Source organism: Rhipicephalus sanguineus, chromosome 3, assembly GCF_013339695.2.
Source record: "Rhipicephalus sanguineus isolate Rsan-2018 chromosome 3, BIME_Rsan_1.4, whole genome shotgun sequence".
NCBI lineage: Eukaryota > Metazoa > Arthropoda > Arachnida > Ixodida > Ixodidae > Rhipicephalus > Rhipicephalus sanguineus.
Genome location: NC_051178.1, coordinates 209,645,058 through 209,666,568, shown reverse-complemented (window position 1 = coordinate 209,666,568; position 21,511 = coordinate 209,645,058). Strand labels below are relative to the sequence as shown.

Below are 21,511 nucleotides of genomic sequence, written 5' to 3'. Positions count from 1 at the left end.
CTTATGGGAATTAGTAGGGTGGTTGTACTGCACGAGATATGTAACCAAGCTACTATCCCTCGACCTTGGTAACCTGTTTTGCGTATTCTTGCAGTTCTTAATGCATCTGATGACATCAGCTTTATAGGGCGTTCATTCTTAACTCAATAAAACTATCAAGATGCCTTTATTACGTGGAGGAATTACATTGATGGAATGGAACTGCCCGGCCATTCCCGGAGTGCGAATGGGCTAAGTTTTCTCATTCCGAGGAATTGAAAGGAATGGAATTGTGGCAAGTTCTAATTCCCCGCAATGGAAATGAAATGGAATGGAGGCGCCCATTCCGCAACACTGCTTCCCACCCACTGCGAAGTGCTCAGCCATAATTCTTTATCATCATCAGTCACAGCGCAAAGTGCACATAATGCCTTACAGACGTGTAGCGTGTACCACGAGACTCTTGAAGAATGACGAAAAATGGCATAGTGGAAACTTCTCTACTTCAGAAGAATTGGGATGATTTATGGCGTAGTGGGTGCCTTGCATGTGTACTTGTATTATTGCCCCAAGAGACTCTCCAGCGGGCTCTACAAAGTCCGCTCTTCCAGATTTCGTTGTGACTGTGCTGCGTGAGTCGCGCAGGCCTGGCGATCTCTTTATCAGAACAGCGGTCTCGCGCATCAGAGAGTACACTCAATGATGTGCTGCTTCTGAGATCGTGCTCACTCCCTTGACACAAAGCATTGAGCCCACTAAAAAATTCGCATTTGTCTTTTTGAGAAAATAAATACTATGACTTTGAAATTAATACTGGTTTGTGCTAGTTGGTAGGAATTCGTAGTACAGTTACTTCCACTCCTCTGAAGAACGTGTTTTACCATTGTCCCACTTTCCTAAGAGCAGGGCAAGTAACTACATCACAAATCCAATGTTCGTTACGATTACCTTAACTTCGAATTTTTCCATAAAGAAAACCGTTACGAACCGTTACGGAACATTTTTTTTTCGTTCTGGAACAGAAACGGAACGGAACTTTTTGCGGTGGAACGAAACTAAAACCGAAACGAAAAACATTTCGTTCCGACACCCTGCTTGTGAGAGAAGAGCAACCTGCCAATGAACGGGATGCTCCTCGGCGACAGTCTGAGGTTTTGCACTTGACATTTACAGCGAAAGCTGTTATGAGATCATTTCACCGGCCGTTTTTGGCGCCGTAGTTGTCCGCCGCCGCCGCCGCTGCCGCCGCCGGTGTCCGTAACCAGCATCGCTCGAAATAAGAAAAAAAAACGAAATAAGAAAAAAACTCCAGGATGGAACGAGGTTCGAACCTGGGCCCTCTGCGTGGGAGCCCAGTATTCAACCTCTGAGCCATGCCGGTGCTTGAAACTGCTTTCCAAAAAGGTCCTATACAGGCTTCGTGTCGGGAAGGAACCACATTAGCATATGCAATATAGCGTGGTAGAAGAGTAAAATAAGCACCAAGCGTCGCACAACGCGAATTCTGTAACCAGGCGTCACACAATGCGAATTGCGCAACGAGTAGGTTGTTGAATGCTTCCAACCCATTACAAAGGACTCTGCCATAATTCTTCATCGTCATCAGGCACAGCATCAACAAAGTGCGCATAATGCCTTACATGCGTATAGCAGGTACCAACGCTCTCCGTAGAATGACGAAAAATGGCACAGTGCCTGCTGCCCTACTTCTCAAAAATTACAATGATTTATAGCGTAGTGGGTTCCTCACAAGTGCACTTGTATTGGTTGCCAAGGAAGCCCATAAGCGCATGATCCACTTCCTCGGGGTCTCAGTAAAATTACACTGATTTATAGCGTAGTGGGTTCCTCGCAAGTGCACTTGTATTGGTTGCCAAGGAAGCCCATAAGCGCATGATCCATTTCCTCGGGGTCTCAGCAAAGTTCTTCGCCCCCCCCCCCCGTCCTCTCTCCCACGTCAACGTATGTTATACAGCATGACGGGAGAGGGAAATAGTGACCGCGCGTCACCCAATGCAAATTACATAACTGGTGGGCCGTTTAAAGATTCCAACCCATTACAAAGGGCTGAACCATAATTCTTCATCGTCATCAGTCGTCGCGTCAACAAAGCGCACATGATGCCTTACTGACGTGTAGCTGGTGCCTCGCTTCTCCGCAGAATGACGAATAATGGCTTAGTAGGTGCTTCCCAACTTCACAAAAATTGTGATTTATGGCGTAGTGGGTACCTTTCTAGTGTACTTGTTTTGTAGCCCCAAGAGAGCTTAACGGGCTCTAGAAACGCTGCTCTTCCAGCTTTCGCTGTGACTGTGCTGCGGTTTCAGCGCAGGCCTGGCGTTTTTTTTTTTTGCTGTTCTATTTGAACGCGTTTAGCTGGTGTCCCGCCTAGTATACGCAGTGCTGTTGCGCGACTGAACTAATTACGTATTTACTTCTTGCCTACCTGGCTACTGAATAGCACTCGGTGCACTGTGTGCACGAATACGCACCCGCGTTTTTTTTTTTCTTCTTATTCAGCTCTCCATGATATGTGGGACAGTTGATAAGGAATTTAGTCACAAAAGCTACGTGGCTGACAGCGCTTTAGCACTATGAAGATCTTTCATACGTAAGCGCTTGATTTTATTCCAGTAACAGTGTAAAAAGGAAACAGTTCAGCACAGAGCTTTCTTCGATTCATTACCTGCATGACAATGATGCAACAAAGGAGTGGTTAATTTTTCGGACAAAAGTGAGTCATTTTTTTTTCCTTTTCAAGCCAATGATGCTCACTGCCTTCATCAATATATAGAGGCCGCACAAAAGCTCAAGGTAACGTAAAAACAACAAAGATAAGGTTTTGCGTGAAATTACAACGATTTGACTGTAAGGCACGCCGTATATATGGATTAATTTTTGACCATCTGCGTTCTGTAACGCGAACCTTAATGAAAGTACACCAGTGTTTTAGCACAGATATCGCCCCAAGTTAAAACAGCGCCCGGCAACTCAGTTTTATCACTTCGGTGTCATTCCATTTTTTTGTTCTTTTTAGGGGATTACTTAAGTACCGAAGAGTCAGACTTCACTTGTGAAAAATATCACTCTGTAGTGACCAGGACCGTACACTAAAAGCACATCTTAAGCACAACTAAAGCTCCTCACGTAACTGATAAAAGACAGTCACACAATTATACGCCAAGCAACAAGTGTCACACTCAAGTGCATGGCTTAGAGCTTTGTTGTTGTTTACCACTGAGTCGCTAAAGCACTGCATTCACACGATAGCCAATGCTCCTCATGCACAGGACGACACCAACTGCACTTTACGATGTGCTTGGCCCACAAAGCAGCACCCACACTAAAATGATCCTGGCGAAGGCAGGGTACGACGACCACACAGAGCACTCTCAACAACTGCACTCACTGATCTTTTTACAATGCATATATACAGCCTAGAAAGGCCAAATGCTTTTGTACATCGTGGTAGATACACGTACGAGCATTTAAGGGTGCGCTAACACAACAGACAAGCTGCCCTTTGAAGACGTGCTTGACGTACGTGCCTATGCAAACACGCCGCGGCTAGCAGACGACGCAGGGAGCTATCCACACTAGGCGCGCTTCAGCCAAGCCGCCAGGTGGCGACTCCGCTCGATCTCGGGGCGAATAACGAACTTGAAAAAAGGAAAAGAAACTATTTCCGCACTGCAGTACTGTAATGCAGACAATGCGAGAGAATTTCTCGCGAACATTGGCGCACTTGGCAAACTTGTAAGGGGAATTCATTATTAATGGAACAAAGGGCGCGGGCAGCACGTACTGTTTCAGCAAGCAAGTAAATTTCCTTGCTCCATTGCGATTCACTGCGTAGCATCATATTGTTCTCCTCTTAAGGACACACAAAGATTGAAACAGCTAACAGCGCAGCACGCACGCACGCACGCACGCACGCACGCACGCACGCACGCACACACACACACACACACACACACACACACACACACACACACACACACACACACACACACACACACACATATATATATATATATATATATATATATATATATATATATATATATATATATATATATATATATATGGAACTAATGACAGAACTGCATCTCGCTCTCATTCGCTGATACTTCGCGCACAACGACTTTTCATTCCAGACGCGTTATTTCTTGCCTTCACTATATGTCAGAAATGCAAAACATAAAAAGAAGCTGACTAAGGTATACACCAATATAAATTATAAATACGGAGCAAATCGCAGCCGAATTGAATAACAAGACCTGGAACGGCTCGAACTTAGTCTGAATAGCTGTGATTCATTGATAAACGTGCTCTTCAAGAATTAGCAAAGTGCAGCCAAGCGGCAAACATAGCGGGGATAGAATAAGGACATCCTGTGAGAAAGCGCAGCGCATTGTAGAAGTTGAAGCTGTCTCCAGGCAGAACTCTTGTTCGTAAGCGTGTGATCTTAGCACGATACCCCCTGTATTTGGGAATGCAGTGCGAACAATGACTTTCTGAGTTTTTCGGTGAAGAAACACCACGTTTGTATTCAGGGAGTCCGCCAGGCTGGTGGAGTTGGTTACGGTGCTCGGCTGCTGACCCGAATGTCGCGGGTTCGATCCATGGCCGCGGCGCTCGCATTTCGATGTAGGCGAAATGCTAGAGGCCCGTGCACTGTGAGATGTTAAAGAATACCAGGTGGTCGAAATGTGCGGAGCCCTCCACTACGGTGTGCCCCGTAATCATATCGTGCTTTTGGCGCGTAAGACCCCGAATATTATTATTATTAGTACCACTGTAAGTCACTTTGCACCCTTAAGGCGGTTTCAGGCAAGCATAACACGCTTTCGCCTAACCAAAATTTGCAAAAGTTAGGGTGTATACGGGTGTATACGGGTGTTTTCCTTCCCCAAATAGCCTTTAAGGGGTGATGTTCTAACTAAAACGCCCTTTAGGAGTTAAGGGTGTTATGGGTTATCGAAACAACCATGGCCCATACCACAGCGTGCCAGATGACAACTGGGACTCGTTGTTAAAAAAGTCGTTGGTTCTTCGGCGAGTTTAGATTAAAAGATATTTCTCTCTTAGGGCTATGTACAAGCATACCATAAATTTACGCCTATTCTCTTAATGTTTAATGTTCATTTACGCGGAACAGGAATATCTCCACCGGCATTGAACGGCGGCTTAAGGTACTATGGCTATGTGTACCAGATGGTCAGTGTAACAGATAGTCAGTGTAGTCAGTGTAAGATGGTCAGTGTACCAGATGGTCAGGTATTTACAATACGCTGTTGTGTGTACTGTTTCACGCGTGCGCGCTGATGGTATCTGTAATTGCATGTTCCCTGACTGGTAGATTTTATTTTTCACGTTTTTTTCAGTGATAACGGTGTTTAGACAACTGGAAACACCCCATGATAAGGGTGTTAGGCCAGTGGCAACAACCTATATATATATGGATGTTTTGATACGTGAAAACACCCGTTTCCTAGGATGTAAGGATGTTAGTTATAGACACGGCAACACCACCGTAATGGTGTAAGTTGGTTTACTGTGATAGAAGTAGCAGTAGGATGTAGCGGCTTGCGACTGCTTGAATGCTTTAAAAGAAAACTCCGTTAGTCTATCTTTACCCATAACGCTGCGGTCTGGCTGCAAGCACGTACAGGTTTGAGTTTCCTTAGCGAGCCATGCGTCTTCAAGGCCGTCATCGTGGCCATCAAGCTGGTAAAGACAAAAAAAGAAATAATAATAATGCCTTGACAGTAGATAAACGAAGAGTCCTTTTAATTTGAGATGACCTTATCGTAGATGTTGTGCCATCTGTTGTCGAGTTTCATTACGCATCGATGCCGATTAAAAAAAAAAAAGGAAGAAGAAGAAGAACACACACTCTGTGACGAATCTTCCGCGTCGTCATCGACATTTTGGACTCGAAAGTGCTGCCAGAAAAGTTAATGACACCATCTGTGCCCGGACGCGCCTGCAATAACGGGATTCGTGGTCGTCATATATAGTAACGCAGAAAGAAGACGGAAGACCTTGGCATATGCATCATTGGCTGCGCGTATGACCATACTAGAAAATCAAAAAGTGAATGGGCGTCCACGGTAACATGTTTACAATCCGGTGCCACGAGGGGAGGCGATAAAGAACCGTTATGTTCAGCTAACCTTGGGAAGCGAGATCCGCTTCTCTGCGCGTGAATTCTTGGAAGCATCCAGCTTCCTTAACGAAGGGCGAGGCGAGTATGACAGCGTACGCTCCTTAATTGACGATAGACAGGCTAGAAGCAGGCTGTTGGTGCCAAATCGCGATTACGCGAGCGACGCCCGGTGAACGCTAACGGACCCGGCCAGCTGCCCATTGAGGCGTCACCCTTTATGCTTCTTGAATATTTATTTTATTTTCAGCCATCTCGTCCTTTTCATGATCTTGTGGTTGCCAGAGGGAAGTGAGATTGGCGCAATTAACGAAGAAGAAGAAAAAATACAGGAAAGTTAAGCTAAGAAGCAGGCAGGAGAGACAACAAAGAATCACCGTATCTTGGCATGTTTTGCGTTTGCAGGAAATATTATAGGCAAACGAGTGGAGATGAGTTGAGGCACCGGCAGATGACTTCAAGCAGCTGAGCATAGTTCGTGCACCTTACTTGGCATATCGGGTAACGCTTGTCTTGGGAGACTGAACTTAGATCCGGTGTAGTCGATAAAGTGAGGAAAAAAAAACGTACAGTAAGTACAAATAACCTCAAAGCATTAGTTTTAAATGCGAAGCATTTCTTAGCGAACCCAAGGCACTTTCAGCCTTTCCATCCATCCATCCATCCATCCATCCATCCATCCGTCTATCTATCTATCTATCTATCTATCTATCTATCTATCTATCTATCTATCTATCTATCTATCTATCTATCTATCTATCTATCTATCTATCTATCTATCTATCTATCTATCTATCTATCTATCTATATCTATCTATCTATCTATCTATCTATCTATCTATCTATCTATCTATCTATCTATCTATCTATCTATCTATCTATCTATCTATCTATCTATCTATCTATCTATCTATCTATCTATCTATCTATCTATCTATCTATCTATCTATCTATCTATCTATCTATCTATCTATCTATCTATGTAGCCGCCTACGTCTGGGTGCTCTCGTGATCGCCTCCTTAACTTGGTGTCGCCCAAAGTTGGTATGGGAGGGTAAGAGGGTTTGGCGAATATGACTGTCTTGTCATGACATGAATAACGTGAAAATCCTGTCGCGTACGTCGTCGAACCCTTGACTCCAGACACGTGTGACACATACCCGTTTACCACGGGCCGCCATATACGTATATGCGCCACAGGTGATTGACAGTTTATATCTACCCAGGAACCGTGAGAACATACATTGGTATTTAAATGCGAGAGCGTTAAGAAAAACCGACATCGGCAGCATTGACCCGACGAATGCAAAGAATAAAAAAAAGGATCCCAGCAAGAATCGAACCCAAGCATTATGCGCGGCAGTCAGGCATTCTACCACCGAGCAACGCAAGGTCTAGAAACTGTTTTGGAAAAATACCCTATGTAGGCGTAATGTGGCTGCAACGTCAATTGTGGTTGTAGTACTGGCTATCGAATTTTATAACAAAGCAATAAGCACTACATATGTACTCCGACGATACAGGCGTCATGTGAGGTTAACTTCAATTGCGGTTCCAGTGTTGGCTCCACTTTTATAGCAGTTTAATAAACATTGCATTTGTATTGCTATGATTCAGCAAGCTATATTAAAGCGTTGCTCGACCCCGGAGGAATACGCTAACGAAAGTTACGTATGATATTGACATCATCACACTGTGAAGTGCACTTCGCTTCGACAATACTGACTTCTGTGCTCAAACGTGAGTGCTGATGACACGTCATACCATAAGTTACCCTTTAAACGCCAGTGTAGTCGATGTTCCTGGTAAGCCCACGATGTGCACACAACTACTGCACTTACAAAAACACGTCGATCCACCTCGTAACGCTTGACTCAAAGCCAAAAAATTCAGCACAGAACTAATCGCTGACTGCTTCGCATGAAACCGATTCCCACAAGCCGTGGGATCTGCCGATTTTTTTTCTTCCCCCGAAATCCCCGTTAAGCCAGCAGATCGCTTTGGCGACTGATCCGGCTCAGCTGACTTATTTATCGCAGTAATTTTAATGCTTCGTTATGTGTATTTTATGAGTCCGCTTTTAGCGAATAAAAAAAAACATAAAAAACACAGGAATGACCTATTGCGACACCGCCTATGTGTGCCATATTTTTTTCACGCAAGAGACGCAGTGCGAAATGAATGCGTAAAAACGCTCGTGGAACACGCGATATCGAAATATCATGATAGGATCTACTATGCGTGACTCCGCCGAGCACTCGTTGGATCTTCGAAGAGAAAAAATATGCAGATCTATCGCACACGCTCGGACCTACGTGAAACGAGGCCTATATAGGAGGAAATGCGACATGTAGTACACTTACTCGTATGGTTACGTTTACCTCATGCAACGTCTTCTCTTATTTAGTTTTTATGTATATGCACCGCAAAGATCCGAACTGCAATGCAATGCGGCGTTTATATTGGTGAATTATACAATTCACAAGTAATGACGAAATCCGACTACCAAATCAGGCGTTCGCACACTGCGGGTACAGTACAACAAACAGCTTTTTCGGGGCAACTGCGATACAGATACGGTTGCTCGCAACTTCAGCGAAAAGAAAAAAAAAAGAATAAATCATGTGCATAGCAGAGCCTGCCCATAAGGAATGCGCAAGCGTTTATTCAAGATCTGGGCTTTCGGGTGGGCCAACAGCAAGATGGGCCGCTTTATGCTGGGAACCCCTGCTTTGGAGAATGGAATGTGTTCGGTATATATACTCTCGCTGTCGGCGTGCTCGGGAACAACAGCGCCGCGTGTCGCAATTTTACCGCTCTTGCCACCCGTCACTTGCGCTAATCTTTTTCCGTAGCGACGTTGAAGCAGTGACAATCGCGTGCACGAAGGCCTTGAGGGGTGGCATGCCGTGGGACATGATGCGCTATTACACGAAGATGTCTGTGCACTTCAGCGGTATACCTGTCAGTTCACATTATTTGCGTGAGTTTTCGGTCCTTATTCCTTGCTTTATTGCGCAGAACAAAACTGCGCTCACTGCCACTCCTTTTTCGGTCGAAATAATTTCCTATTTGAGCCGCAGCACCCAGTGGAACTTATCCGTGTCATAGGCTGCGCAAGTATAAGTTTACGGTTGCAGGCAAAGAAACATCGTTCAGCTTGAGGAGCCCAGCAGAACCGTCGGACATGCACACTATGGTATAAACAGAATGTATTACGAAGCGTGCTCAGATATCTCGAAATGAAAGAAGACGGTATAATATTCCGCTCGTGTTTGAAAAGTACTATAGAGCTGCGGTCAGTCTGCAGGCTCCTCGGGCGGTCATTAAGAACACCGACCAGCGCGGCGCCAGACACTTTAGTCTGATTGCGGGGGCAGTTTTGTTGAAAAATGACCGTCACACGGCAACTACAACACATCTACACGTACGAACATCGCCCCGAGAAACATTGCAGTCACGTGCGCAGAAACATTCAGCTGCCTCTCCAGCAGCGTGTTTTGTTCTGTCACAGCACGCAAACTCGGTTCAGAGCCGTCGAATAAAGCCACAAAAAAGAATGGAGAACCGAGAATGGCTTACAGCTTGCATCAGCATATATAGACGTAGGCAGTAATGTTTCGGTAATGGCAGACCACCGTCATTGCTCGGAAGTTAAACGCAATTGCACGGATCTCGGGGGGAAAAGAAAGAAACGCCAGAAAATCTTTGGCTCGTGGCATTATTTTGCAATAATCGTTCCTGCAAAATCTCCATGATGAAACAATAGCGGTTTGCCCGTTGCGTGGCTTCGTCTGAGCGCAGTTCCAAGGAGGTCATCATGCGTGAATGTATACATACACTGAACTGCGCAGCCTTAGGCGAAGGTGAACTTCCGTTCAGTCATTGTTTGCCTTCTTTTTCACAAACGTTTGAGGGTGGCGCAAACGAAACAGTTCGATGCGGGAAATGTTTGCATGTGCTTCAGGCACGACGGTCGCGCAAGGTTGCCCAATCAAGTGTACCAGCCCACCTACGTGCTCTTGGATTGTTCGCGTTGCAACGGCCATGTAAACAAGATCGCGCAAGCTAAACGCTATATGCAATCGTGCGGTTGCTGGATTCTCCGAGGCTCTCGATATACAGTTGCGCGCAGCATTTTCACCCATGCTTGTCTGCAGTGTTGAATCAATTATACCGCCAATGTTTATCCTGCTTCGCCGATGTCTCCCCATCGTATTTTTTGTGAGTGTAAAACATCGCATTCGAAGGGACCCTCGTGCGAGAATAAAACGGGTGGTCGATTTTCTTCATATAAGCCGCGGAAACGCTTCGATGAAATCATTGGAATTTATCATCCTGTGAAAGCGCACGTAACATGCCGTTTTATGTGATCACGATACGCACAACATCGCTGCTATTCACAGAGATCCACAGTAATGTTGAGCACATACACATGCTACGTGCATAGCAGTCATTACAACTACCTACAAAAATTATTCATAAGCAATATTTTTTCATCTGCTCGTAAGAAATGTGCGAATTCTATGATTTAGGTTATCATAGAATAGAACTTGTAGGTAGCCTACATAAAGCCTCTCACATTTATCTATATATATAGTCTACAGATTACTCATGGATTCATTTTTATGGACTCCGAGTAGTAAATGCATTCTCCAAAGGCAGTCTACGCATTTTAGTCTAGCACTTTTCAACTATTCTCTATACAAAGTATATTTACGTGCCGACAGGCGTAAAAAAAAACGTAATCTTGCGTAATGTTGCCCTTAAAGTATGCACAGGAAATAAGCCTGTGTTTTTTTTTTTTTTTTGCTCATATTTTTATAAACTTATACACCTCACTGTTTTCTTGTCAGCGCAACGGTGTATTGTCAGAAATTGATGCGAACTATGGGGCTTCGCAAGTAACAGAGGAAGGGTGTTGCACCGTTGAAGTGAACAGCATACCATAGTAGAGACACGTGATTTGCGTTCTGGGGTTTAACATGGGAAATTCGCGATATGATTACGGATAGTCTTTCTTACTTTGCATTCCGCCTCCATCAAACTGCTTCCCTCGTGGCTGGAAATCGACTCCGCGTCCTTTAACTTATTACAGCCAGGATTTTCAAGATGTGGTCATGCGATGATACAAAGCACGTATACGTTTTTTGTCTACCATAACTACGAAATTTCGAAACTGGCAATGGTGCTAGATGCCATCGAGTTTTTTCTGAAAATGATGTAACGAAAAGGTGCCCAGACTCCAGTATAAACAAAACTTAAGTGGTACCTTCAAGGTGCGCTGAGATGCCGAGTAAAATATTTTATTCGACGGTACGGCTAACAGAAAACAGCACCCCATCGCAGCTACTTTTCCAACTCGCACAGTTGTATCTATGCATATAGGTTTGACAGGTACCAGTCTTGACAAAAAATCTGCATGCGCATCACGTTTGTGACACACAGTTGGCAGACCAGCTTCGTTAATCATGACAACGGCATAAATATGCTTTTAAAGTAAGTGAACCGTAAAAGCTATAGCTTTGAACTAATAAGAAAGCGGTGTGAATTGCCGGAGTCGTCCTCTACAGCGTGTTTCAATCTCTGCGCAGGTGGGCCCTGGTGGCGATGGCTGCCGCGCTGCTGTCGGCGCCAGGCATGGCTGAAGACCTGGCACGTGTGCAACGCCAGTCAAGGCCACCGCAAGACCCTTCGCACGACCCCAACTACAGCGTGTTCGTGCGGGCGCTGCCGCCTAACGCGAACCCTCCTGCGGGGCCCCAGCCACCCAACAGCCCGATCCGGTTCGCGAACGACTTCGCCCAACCCGCGCAGCAGTCGCCGCCGCCGCCGCCTCAGTTCTCGGTGCGCAATCAACCCCAGCATCAATTCCAGCAGCAGCCACCGCAGCAACAACCGCAGCAACAACCGCAGCAGCCGCAGCCTCAGCAGCAGCTGCAATTCCAGTTCAACCGCCAGCAGCAGCAGCAGCAGCCGTCCCCGCAACAGCTTTTGCTTCAGCAGCAGCAATACCAGCAACAGCAGCAGCAACAGCAGCAACAGCAGTTTAGGCAGTTCCAGCAGCAGAACCCGCAGCCTCAGCCGCAACTATCAATTCAACAGTCGCAGCAACCGTTTCAGCAGCAACAGGTGTTCAACAATCAACAACAGCATCGCCAGCAGCAGCAGCAGCAGCAGCAGCCGCAGCAGCATTTTATCAATCCGCAGCAGCAACAACAGCAGTTTCCTCAGCAGCATCAGCAACAGGTTCCTCAGCAGCGCCAGCAGTTTAGCTTTTCCGACGGAAATCAGCAGCCCAACGTAGCCTTCGCGTTCCCGCAACAAGCGGCCGTTACGCCATCGACCACACCGCAGCCACCTCCGGCGTTTCAGTCGTTTCCGAGACACTCGTTCTCAGTGTCATCATCTTCGTCATCCGAGGATGCCCTGAGACAAGGTAAGATCGTCGGTTCTATTCAGCCACCAGCTCAGGTAATCCAGAAGTCGCCGGCCTCCGAAATCGAATCGAGCAAGCAGGCTGAGGCCAAAGACAAGGCTGCCAAAGGCAAAGACAAGGACAAAGATGAGTACGTGGTCTACTACTACTACTACTACGATGATGACAACAAGAAGAACAATCTGTCTCTCAATTTTGACGACGTTCCCAGCCTGGAAGGTTTCGACAAGACCGATGGCTCCAAGCTGAAGGGTAAGGGTTCCAGTCAAAGGCTGGCTTCGCCTAACCCGCAGAATAGGTTTGAACCCAAGACAGTTACGACGAGCCCTCCGTCAGGACAGCAACCAGCGCCGCCTCCTGCTTTTCCTCTCGAGCAAGGTGTCACGTCCGCTCCCCAGACTGTCACCCAAGTCTCGGTATCAGTGTCTGTCTCCGAAGGAACGCGCGCCTTGCTTCCAAGTCAACCGTTTGAGGCCAAGCGTCCGCCACTTGCGGGCCCACCGAGCTTAGAATTCACAGGAGCGAAGTTAGTCCCGGATCCCGGAGTTCCACTTGGTCCTGCACCTGACGTGCGTGGACTTGTCACACCCCAGGGTTCGTCTGTGTCTACGGTGTCACCGCCAACGGACACTCACGTAGCTAACGAGATCAGTGGCAGGAAAGGAGCCGACCTCTTGACTACGTCTGCCGAGACTACTACTCCGACAACGACCACCACGACAACGGAGGCACCAACAACGCTGGCCCCAACGACAACCACCACTGAAGAACCAACGACCACGACTGAGAAGACGAAGAGGCCTTTCGGCAACAGGAGGCGGTTCGGAGGAGGTCCGCACATTAGAGGGTCCGGTGCTCGCAAGTCTCACAGCACCTCCTCCACGACGACGACGCCAGCTACATCATCCACGCGAAGACTGCTGGGAGGACTTCGGCGCAACCGCCCGACTCCACGATCACCGTCTAGCAGGCTCCAGTTCGGCCGGCGACCTTCGCCGCTCCACTCGAGGCACCAGAAGGAGGAAGAGCCCGAGGAAGAGGAGGGCACGTCGCCGCCAGCGGACGCAGAGCCAACGACGACCACCGCTGCCTCTGCAAGCAACGGTAAGAAGCGCTTCGGCGGTAGCAGCCGCTTCGGTGGAAAGTCTGCGAGGACGAGGGGATCTAGCACGGCGGCGTCTTCAACAACGGCAGCACCGAAAAGGCCGGGAGCTCGGCCCAGCTCGGGAGCCCTGTTCGGACGCACCAACCGCGGTCCCAGGCCCCGCGCGCCGTTCACCCGCCACCGCCCTGGTCACAAAAAGGTCGACGAGGAAGAGAAGCCAGAAGAGAACGAGGAGTCTTCGCCAGTGACCACGCCGGAGAACAAGGAAGAGGCTTCGGCGGCATCGACAGAGACGGCCTCCAAGCACGAAGAAGCGGCGGCAGCTGCGTCCGAGTCGGAGGCCACGTCGGAAGACAGCCACGCCACGGAGGCGCCCGCCGTCACTCCGGAGAGCAAGCCGGCACACGGCCGGAATCGCTTCGGGTCCAGACCCCGACCCCCGCTCTTCGGAGGCCGGCCGCGACCAACCTTGGGACGATGAGTGGTGAACCGTGGAATGCGCACGTGAGATCACGAGAACACATGTCGTGAGACTCTCTCCTCCATTCACGCGCAGTGGCCGTGTCAATGGTGCGATGCTGCGATTACACAGAACGCGGTCGATGAGCTCACACCAAGTCGCCAGCAAGCTAGTGTTGTACTACTTTTTTTTTTCTTCTAACGTCGCCCCTTTCACAAGGCCGCAGTTCAGCAGCACCTGTCAGTGCTACGAATCGCGATCACTGATCGGGCAATGCGTGAAAGTAATACTTCTGTCTTTTCGTCCCAGTCCATCCGTAAAACTAGATCCTGACTTCCCGTTATCAGAGGAGCAATCGGTGGAGTACGTCGGAATAAGTCCATGGAGGAGGTCAAACACAAACGTAAAAAGAGTACGTGGAGGCACAAGGAAGGCCAACAATTTGTTGCATAAACGAAAAGCACTGAACTGTTAACTGCCGAGGGTGTTCGTCACGGGGAAGTAACAAAAATATTACGCAAGTTTCCTGAACCCTCTCAGTAAGATGGACTTACTAAGGACGTCGCTTCAGAACGTATGTATCACGACTTGCACCACCGGAAAATGATGGCAGCGAAAAGGAGATGCTACTGATTACATTTAAAAAAATACAGCTTTCAAATAGCACGAAAGTGAACATTCCTTTTCAACCTAAAAATATTCGAGACAGAGAGAGGCAATTTAGAAGGCCCCGCTTTAATGTTTCTCACCGTCGCGCTGCCCGAATCTATTCTCATCCTAAAGTTTCTCGGAGTAATGTGCAATGTTTCAAAAATGTTTCAAAAGCGGCAAGGTAAGGTACTAAGCTGCGGAGCACTCGAAAGTGCACTGTACCCTGTAAATATTACTGCATACTGTGCGCTGCTCTGCACGTATGTCACATTGGCCGCGATGCATGTGATGCAAGTGGCTCTCAGCGCAGTGGCCTACAAACGACAATTTAAAGCGTTGTCCGTTCGTTTCAGTGCCATGTTGAGACACACTTTCATTAGGTACCCGTGACGACGGTTTCACTGCAACGGTGACGACGCCGCCGGTTTCTGGTAGAAGCTTTACTGGTTTCTACCAGCGAAAAATCGCGTCGCGTCAAACGTATGCGCTGACGTCAACGGAAGAAAGCGGCCAACATTCTACGTATGACTGTACGAGTGCTTTGGTTGTTGTATGTTATTTTTTTTTTTTCGCAAGAGGATTTCATAAAGTGTTATTTTGCTTACGGCTTTTGTGCTTTTTATGTCGTTCTTACAATCTGTTCTCCTGCTAGGGGATATCAGAACGCTACTCACCGCGAGTGTTCTCTGAAAAAAAAAAAAAAGAGAAAACAAAGGGGCAGCTACGCTAGGCTTGATAGTCGCATTTCCACCAAAGTTTGTCAGGGGCGCTCCTGAACCGCCGAATATACCAGAGGCCCTAGAGTGCTGCGTAAATATGCATTGTTTGGAAACGAAACACCGAGTTAAAAAAAAAATAAAGTCGAAAGGCCCAGTGGCAGGGTCAAGGCGAACAGTACTGACCCTTCGGAGGCAAAGGAAGGTTAAAAAGCATTCTCAAGTTTTTTCTAATGCATAAGAGTTAAGGGCAAAGCAATGCGTGAATATCACGACGGCCTTCTCTAAAGTCTTCGAAATACTCCGCAGCCTCCATTACGGCATATATTTACACCACAGTGTACACACAGAACAGCCTGTTCTATACGGTTCGTTGTGCAAGAAGTAGGGGATTACTAGCCAGCAGACACAGCTGCCGCTTCCTCGTCATTTGCTGGCCATATACTTAGCACTGAATAATAATTTCTGCCGCCTTTTCAGAAATCGGCATGTGACTTGCGCCGACGTTGCGCTTTGAAAATGCCCGGCATTTTCTACTAGCGCCGAGCTATTAGTGAAACACGACATCCCTCTCGCCTATGCCTGTCCACACCCGCCCACTTCCAACTTCCTTGTTTATTCATTGGCTTCTGCTCGAAGTTACTGGGAAAGAGAAGGAGCGAAACTACACGCAGTTTAGCCAGGGAAAACAATAATAATTGTTGGGGTTTAACGTCCCAAAACCATGACATGGTCATGAGGGACGCCGTAGTGGAGGGCTCTGCAAATTTCAACCACCTAAGGTTCTTTAACGTGCACCGAAATCTAAGTACACGGGCCTCAAGCATTTTCGCCTCCACCGAAAATTCGGCCACCACGGCCGGGATTCGATCCCGCGACCTTCGGGTCGGCAGTCGCCAGAGAAAACATGTGCAGCAGGACAGGCAAAGGGGTAAGCAAGGTGAGAGAAGGAAAGATGCGAAAACAAAGCAAATCTGCACAGGCAAAGGTGGGTCGCTCTCGGAGAGCAAAGCGCCTCGCACTGACGTCGACCTTGTGCAAGGTCGAACAAGTTGTTTACGTTTTTCTTTTTGACGGTACACGGGGTGCGCACTTTGCCTAAAAGTGCCTCGTCTTAGTGCAATAATATATAAAGAAAATACGTGCACCGTGAGGAGCTGTACGAGACACGTCCGTCGCTGACTCACTGGTGGTTTTACGACCGAAAAAGAAAGATAGCCCTTTGAAAAGAAAGATAGCATGTCGCGAAACAAGATTGCCAAAAATAAGGGTCAGCATGGCCGATTATTTGGTGGCACTTGCGTGTAACTGTCATCGCAAATGTTTTCGGAGCACGGAATCGGAGAACGAAGAAAACTTGCGGCGCAGCCGTATGTGCCTCCATTCTTTAAGCTCGAAGGACCCCGTATACCGACTATCGCAGTTGAAACATGCGTTTCAAGCCGAGTACGGATAACTGATGGAAAAATGACACGTTCAGCGTGCTCCAAAAACATCGTTTGCGGTCACATTCGAGCGCACCCTTTCTACGTCGCGGCTGCAGCAGACAATGCATCGTCCGGCCCCAAGGTGCTCACTGTTCGGCGGTCATTACATGCCGAGGCAGAGCGCGGTGGCTGGAATCTAGACGACCATCCATTGCTTCACCAACGATACCGCCCAAGGTTCAGCGCACACGGTTGCGTGCGTGTAAGCACTCGCACCAAGGCTCCGTTTATTCCGCGTCGCAGCGCGGCTACGTTTGCCTTCTCGAGATCGGTGCGGCAGACCGTACGCGCGAGCCAGCCTCGAGCAGCGCGCGGCCGCGCGTAGAGGTTGGTTAATAAATACGCCTCGCTCCGGAATTGGGAGTGCGCGCGGACTCGAAGGCCGATTAGCGGGCCGGTCGGGAGAAGGCCGCCGCCACTTCCGAGCTGGCGAGACCGGACGCCTGCGAGAAGATGAGAAACAGAGCGGAGGCTAGCCAGCGAGGCAAACACGCCGAGAAGTGGAGCGCCGCTCGAGCCGAAATATAATCAGCAGAATGCGCGTATACCTTCGAGTCTGGTTCAGGCTGCAGCTCGTCCGATGCTAATGAAGTCAGGCTGGCTCAGAAGATGGTGGCCGCAAGTCGGTCAGTTGAACGCGTGCGCCACGGATTCTCTTCAAAAAGCGAGGCGCTACTCGTTGAATATGCAAAAAACGTGCGCCTGTTCACACGTGGCACGGGGAGAAGATAGAAGATGGCGGCAGCGAGAAGCGAAACGACGCACGCGTTGGCCGTACAAAAATTACGACACAAATGCCGGCTGGAATGGAGGGGGAGGGGGGGGGTGAAGATTACCAAACTCCAAACGAAATTAAACGTAATGCAATGTTGTATACGAGTAAAGAAAAGAAATGCAAGGATTTTAGAGGCCTTGTGCAGGTGTTTTCGACGAAGTTGAAATTGCGAGTAAGAAAGCAACGACGAAAACGTGACGCGATAAGCTTCTCGTACTGCGCCCTCAACAAGCAGTGAGAGGCGCAGAAACCACGTCAGTGGCCTGAACACTATAAATGAAAGCTCTGAGACGTGTGAATTTTGTTGGCGATTTCAGCAATATAGTCTATTCGTTTGATCAAAAAGATAAAGAAAAAAAGAAAATGAACTCCCGACTGAGTGATTCTGAAGCACGGCATAGCAGTGCAAACTCGAAAGCAGTTGGGCAGTCAAGTATTTCTTCATACTTATCTTGATTCGCTGAGCGTCGTTCCAGGCCACTGTTGTTAACAAGGAGGCGTTGACTGAAGAGCAAAACTGAGTGGGCGGGATGTGCGCTCTCCGCTTAGTTTGCGCCGTGGCTGCCGACACGTTGACCTGCAGACGACGCCTGTCAATTCACGTCAGCGTCTTTAGGGCTCACTGTGCTCCTTTCTCGTCGGATGATAAGCGGCAACACGGAAGTCGTTATAACGTCAACTCATCAATGAAGAGACCGGGCTGTCTGTCGCTCGCGTACAAAAAAGTCGGCAATTGCAGAAATGTGGTGTAGGCCGGCACATAATACAACGTAAAACCGTACACATCAGCGCGTCGTGAACTGGAAGTATTATATATAAACCCGGTGAAAATATTGGTTTTCAAGAATAAATGCAACCAATTGTTCAGAACCTTATTCATTTATCAAAACGCAGAAACTTTAATCTACTATACGCCGCTTATTAGCAAGGAAGAGTGAGCTCCATTGTCTTTAGCCCTATAAGTAAGAATATGGGCGCTGCTGTATCAGGGGCGAGGAGTTACGGAGTCGCCGTCTATCGGAAGCGCCTCGCTTGCGCGCTATGTAAGATAATGCCGCGTACACGTAGGATAACGCCGCGTGCCCTGCGTACACGTGTGAAAAATGACACCGAGCTCCGTTGCGTACGTTCTGCACTGCGGCACCGAGCAGTGGCCCACCATATGAGACGCCTTCGAAGGCAGCGACTACATATAGACTATCTTACGGACAGGTTTCGGTGCCGCCATGCTGGGCTGTTAACCTTGCCGTGTTTTATCTGTTACGGTGGGCGTATACACATGAAACCTGTTGGGTTGGTGCATTCGGCGTTTTCTGACTTCATCAGTTCGCGTCAGGGGATGCAAAAATAAGAAAACATTCGTTTAACAGCCCATGATGGCGGCGCCCATATTCCTTACGTAACATAGTCTATAGTAGTGCTTTCAAGCGCTGCGAAACGCCCGCCCCAAGCGGGAAAACTTCCTCTCTTAATCAGAATTACAGCGCAGGTGCACGTTAGTAAAATTTCGTTTTCAGCTCGCTTCGGCGCTCCCGAAGCAGACTACGTAGCCGCTGTGACCACGTGATTACCCAAAGCACGTCACGCCGACAATGGCGCCAGCTGTTCGAGTGGTGGCCCTCGCCCCCTATTTGAAACGGAAATCGAACCTGCAGCCCTGCATTCAAGAAGTCCATCTTACAGAAACAGCAGGAAAGGACGGAATTTATAAATACGACAAAAACAACTGTTATTACTATATACATAGTGAAGTTTTCATTGAAGAGAGAATGACATACAAAATGACTGATGATGATAATTATAACTGCAAAGAAAACAAAAAGAAGAAAGCCAGTGGCAACAAGAAACGCCGAAGCCTTTGGCACTTCCTTCCAGAGTCAAAAAGTTAGAAATCACGGGGTTTTACTCGCCAAAACAATGATTTGACTGTGAGACACGCCGTACTGAGAAACTCCGAATTTTTTTTTACCCCTTATGAGACCCTTTAACGTGAACTTAAGTTCACATATGTACTTGTATTCAGCCCCGCTCGAAATGCGGCCGCCGTCGTCGGGAAGAGAAATGCGGGACTCCTGATTAATCTTAAACTTCTGGGTCATCTAAATTAATGTGCGCGAGTGGTACTATGTTTTTCTCCCTTTTTTTTAATTTCGCGCTCTTCAAAATGAGGCCACTCCAGGCGGGAGCTGCAGCTACATAGCGAGCCCTCCCGCGAGGCGCGAGCTCGAGACTGCCCGGGTTTTGACCTTTTCATAGTTAGTTCAAAAGTGGGTGTCGCCAGAGCTCGGAGAGATTCCCAGTTTCGCCAAACTTGGGCCATCCTGCATAGCACTCCAGTACTTTGCTCGCTTTATAGTCCAATTTCCACTTCATCGCCCATGTAATCGAATAACTGTACATTACGTCAGCGGTTCGTGCTGCTTCCGGGGACGTTGTTCTGCTGCAGCGAAATAAACGCACGCGATCTGGTTCCTGTCCGGGCATTCCAGTGAGGCAGCGTCGTCTAGCCATCACATCTTCTCCGGACGTCGGAGCGGCTCACGACGGCACCAACGCAGTGGGAGGGACGCAACGTTCGCTCCACGCAGGGGCGGCCCATCCGTCACCCAGCGGGCGCACGTCGTGACGACAGGGAAGACAACTCGGAATCGGAACGAGGCCCAATTGGCATGCAGGGCCCGACCATCGAGCACTGTTCATCATTACAGACCGCACTATGATGGCACTGCATATTTACGCAACACTCGGCTCAACAAACCGGTCATTTGGCCATTCGGTCCCCGTCTGCGCGAGCTGCAAGGCCGCAATCAGGGAATCGAATTCGTGGTCGCGTTCGCTGTTAGGAAAAAGAAAACAAAAGAAAACTGGACGATCGAGGCCACGCGGTTCACCAGTAGCGCGTTCGTAATGAATACCTGCAGCCATTTAACTCGTTACGTAATAATATGGATATTCGTGACACGCGGCTGACATGTCGTTACGTATTCAAAGTGTCCTCGCTCGCCCCATTAAGAAACACATACTGCACGTTCTGAATGCTGTCACGAAAGGTCATGGGACATGCACCACGCAGTAATTGTACACTGGATACTTGCTGCACAGAACGAGGCAGCGAAATGCGGCCGATATGCGTTGAGTACACGAAATTAGGATCGTCTGAACAATTGCGCGATTGTTTGACTGCCCGCGCGCAATTACGAGCAATCGCTCACGAGTAATGCACGAACAAAAACATTTGGCAGATCCCACGCGTTGTGGGAATCGGTTTCACGTGAAGCAGTCAGCGAGTACTTCTGTGCTGTATTTTATGGCTTTGAGCAAACCGTTACGAGGTGGATCGACGTGTGTTTGTAAGTGTAGCTGTGTGCACATCGTGGGCGTACCAGGCACGTCGACAACACTGGCGTTTAAAGGGTAACTTATGGTGCGACGTAACGTCAGCCCTCAAGTTAGAGCACATACATCAGTATTATCGAAGCTAAGTGCATTTTATGGTGGAATCCTGTGAATATCATGCGCAACCTTCCTTAATGTATTCCTCTGGGATCGAGCAATGCTTCAATATAGCTTGCTTAATCATAGGAATACAAATGTAATGTTTATTAGACTGCGATAAAAGGGGAGCCAACACCGGAACCGCAGATGTCTGATATGACGCCTGTATCGTAGGATTACGTACGTAGTGTTTATTGCTGTCTTGTAAAATTAGATATCCAGCACGCACCACAAC

At 48.0% G+C, this 21,511-nt stretch overlaps 1 protein-coding gene across 1 annotated transcript in view; it reads left to right on the top strand.

The window, feature by feature from the left end:
• Window positions 1-15,407, top strand: part of LOC119388201 (AP2-associated protein kinase 1) — a 30,089-nt gene extending 14,682 nt beyond the window's left edge. The window contains exon 2 of the mRNA XM_037655863.2: window positions 11,743-15,407. Coding sequence (XP_037511791.1) covers window positions 11,743-14,173 — 2,431 coding nt within the window. The 3' untranslated portion in view covers window positions 14,174-15,407. The remainder of the gene's footprint in view (window positions 1-11,742) is intronic.
• Window positions 15,408-21,511: the final 6,104 nt, after the last annotated feature.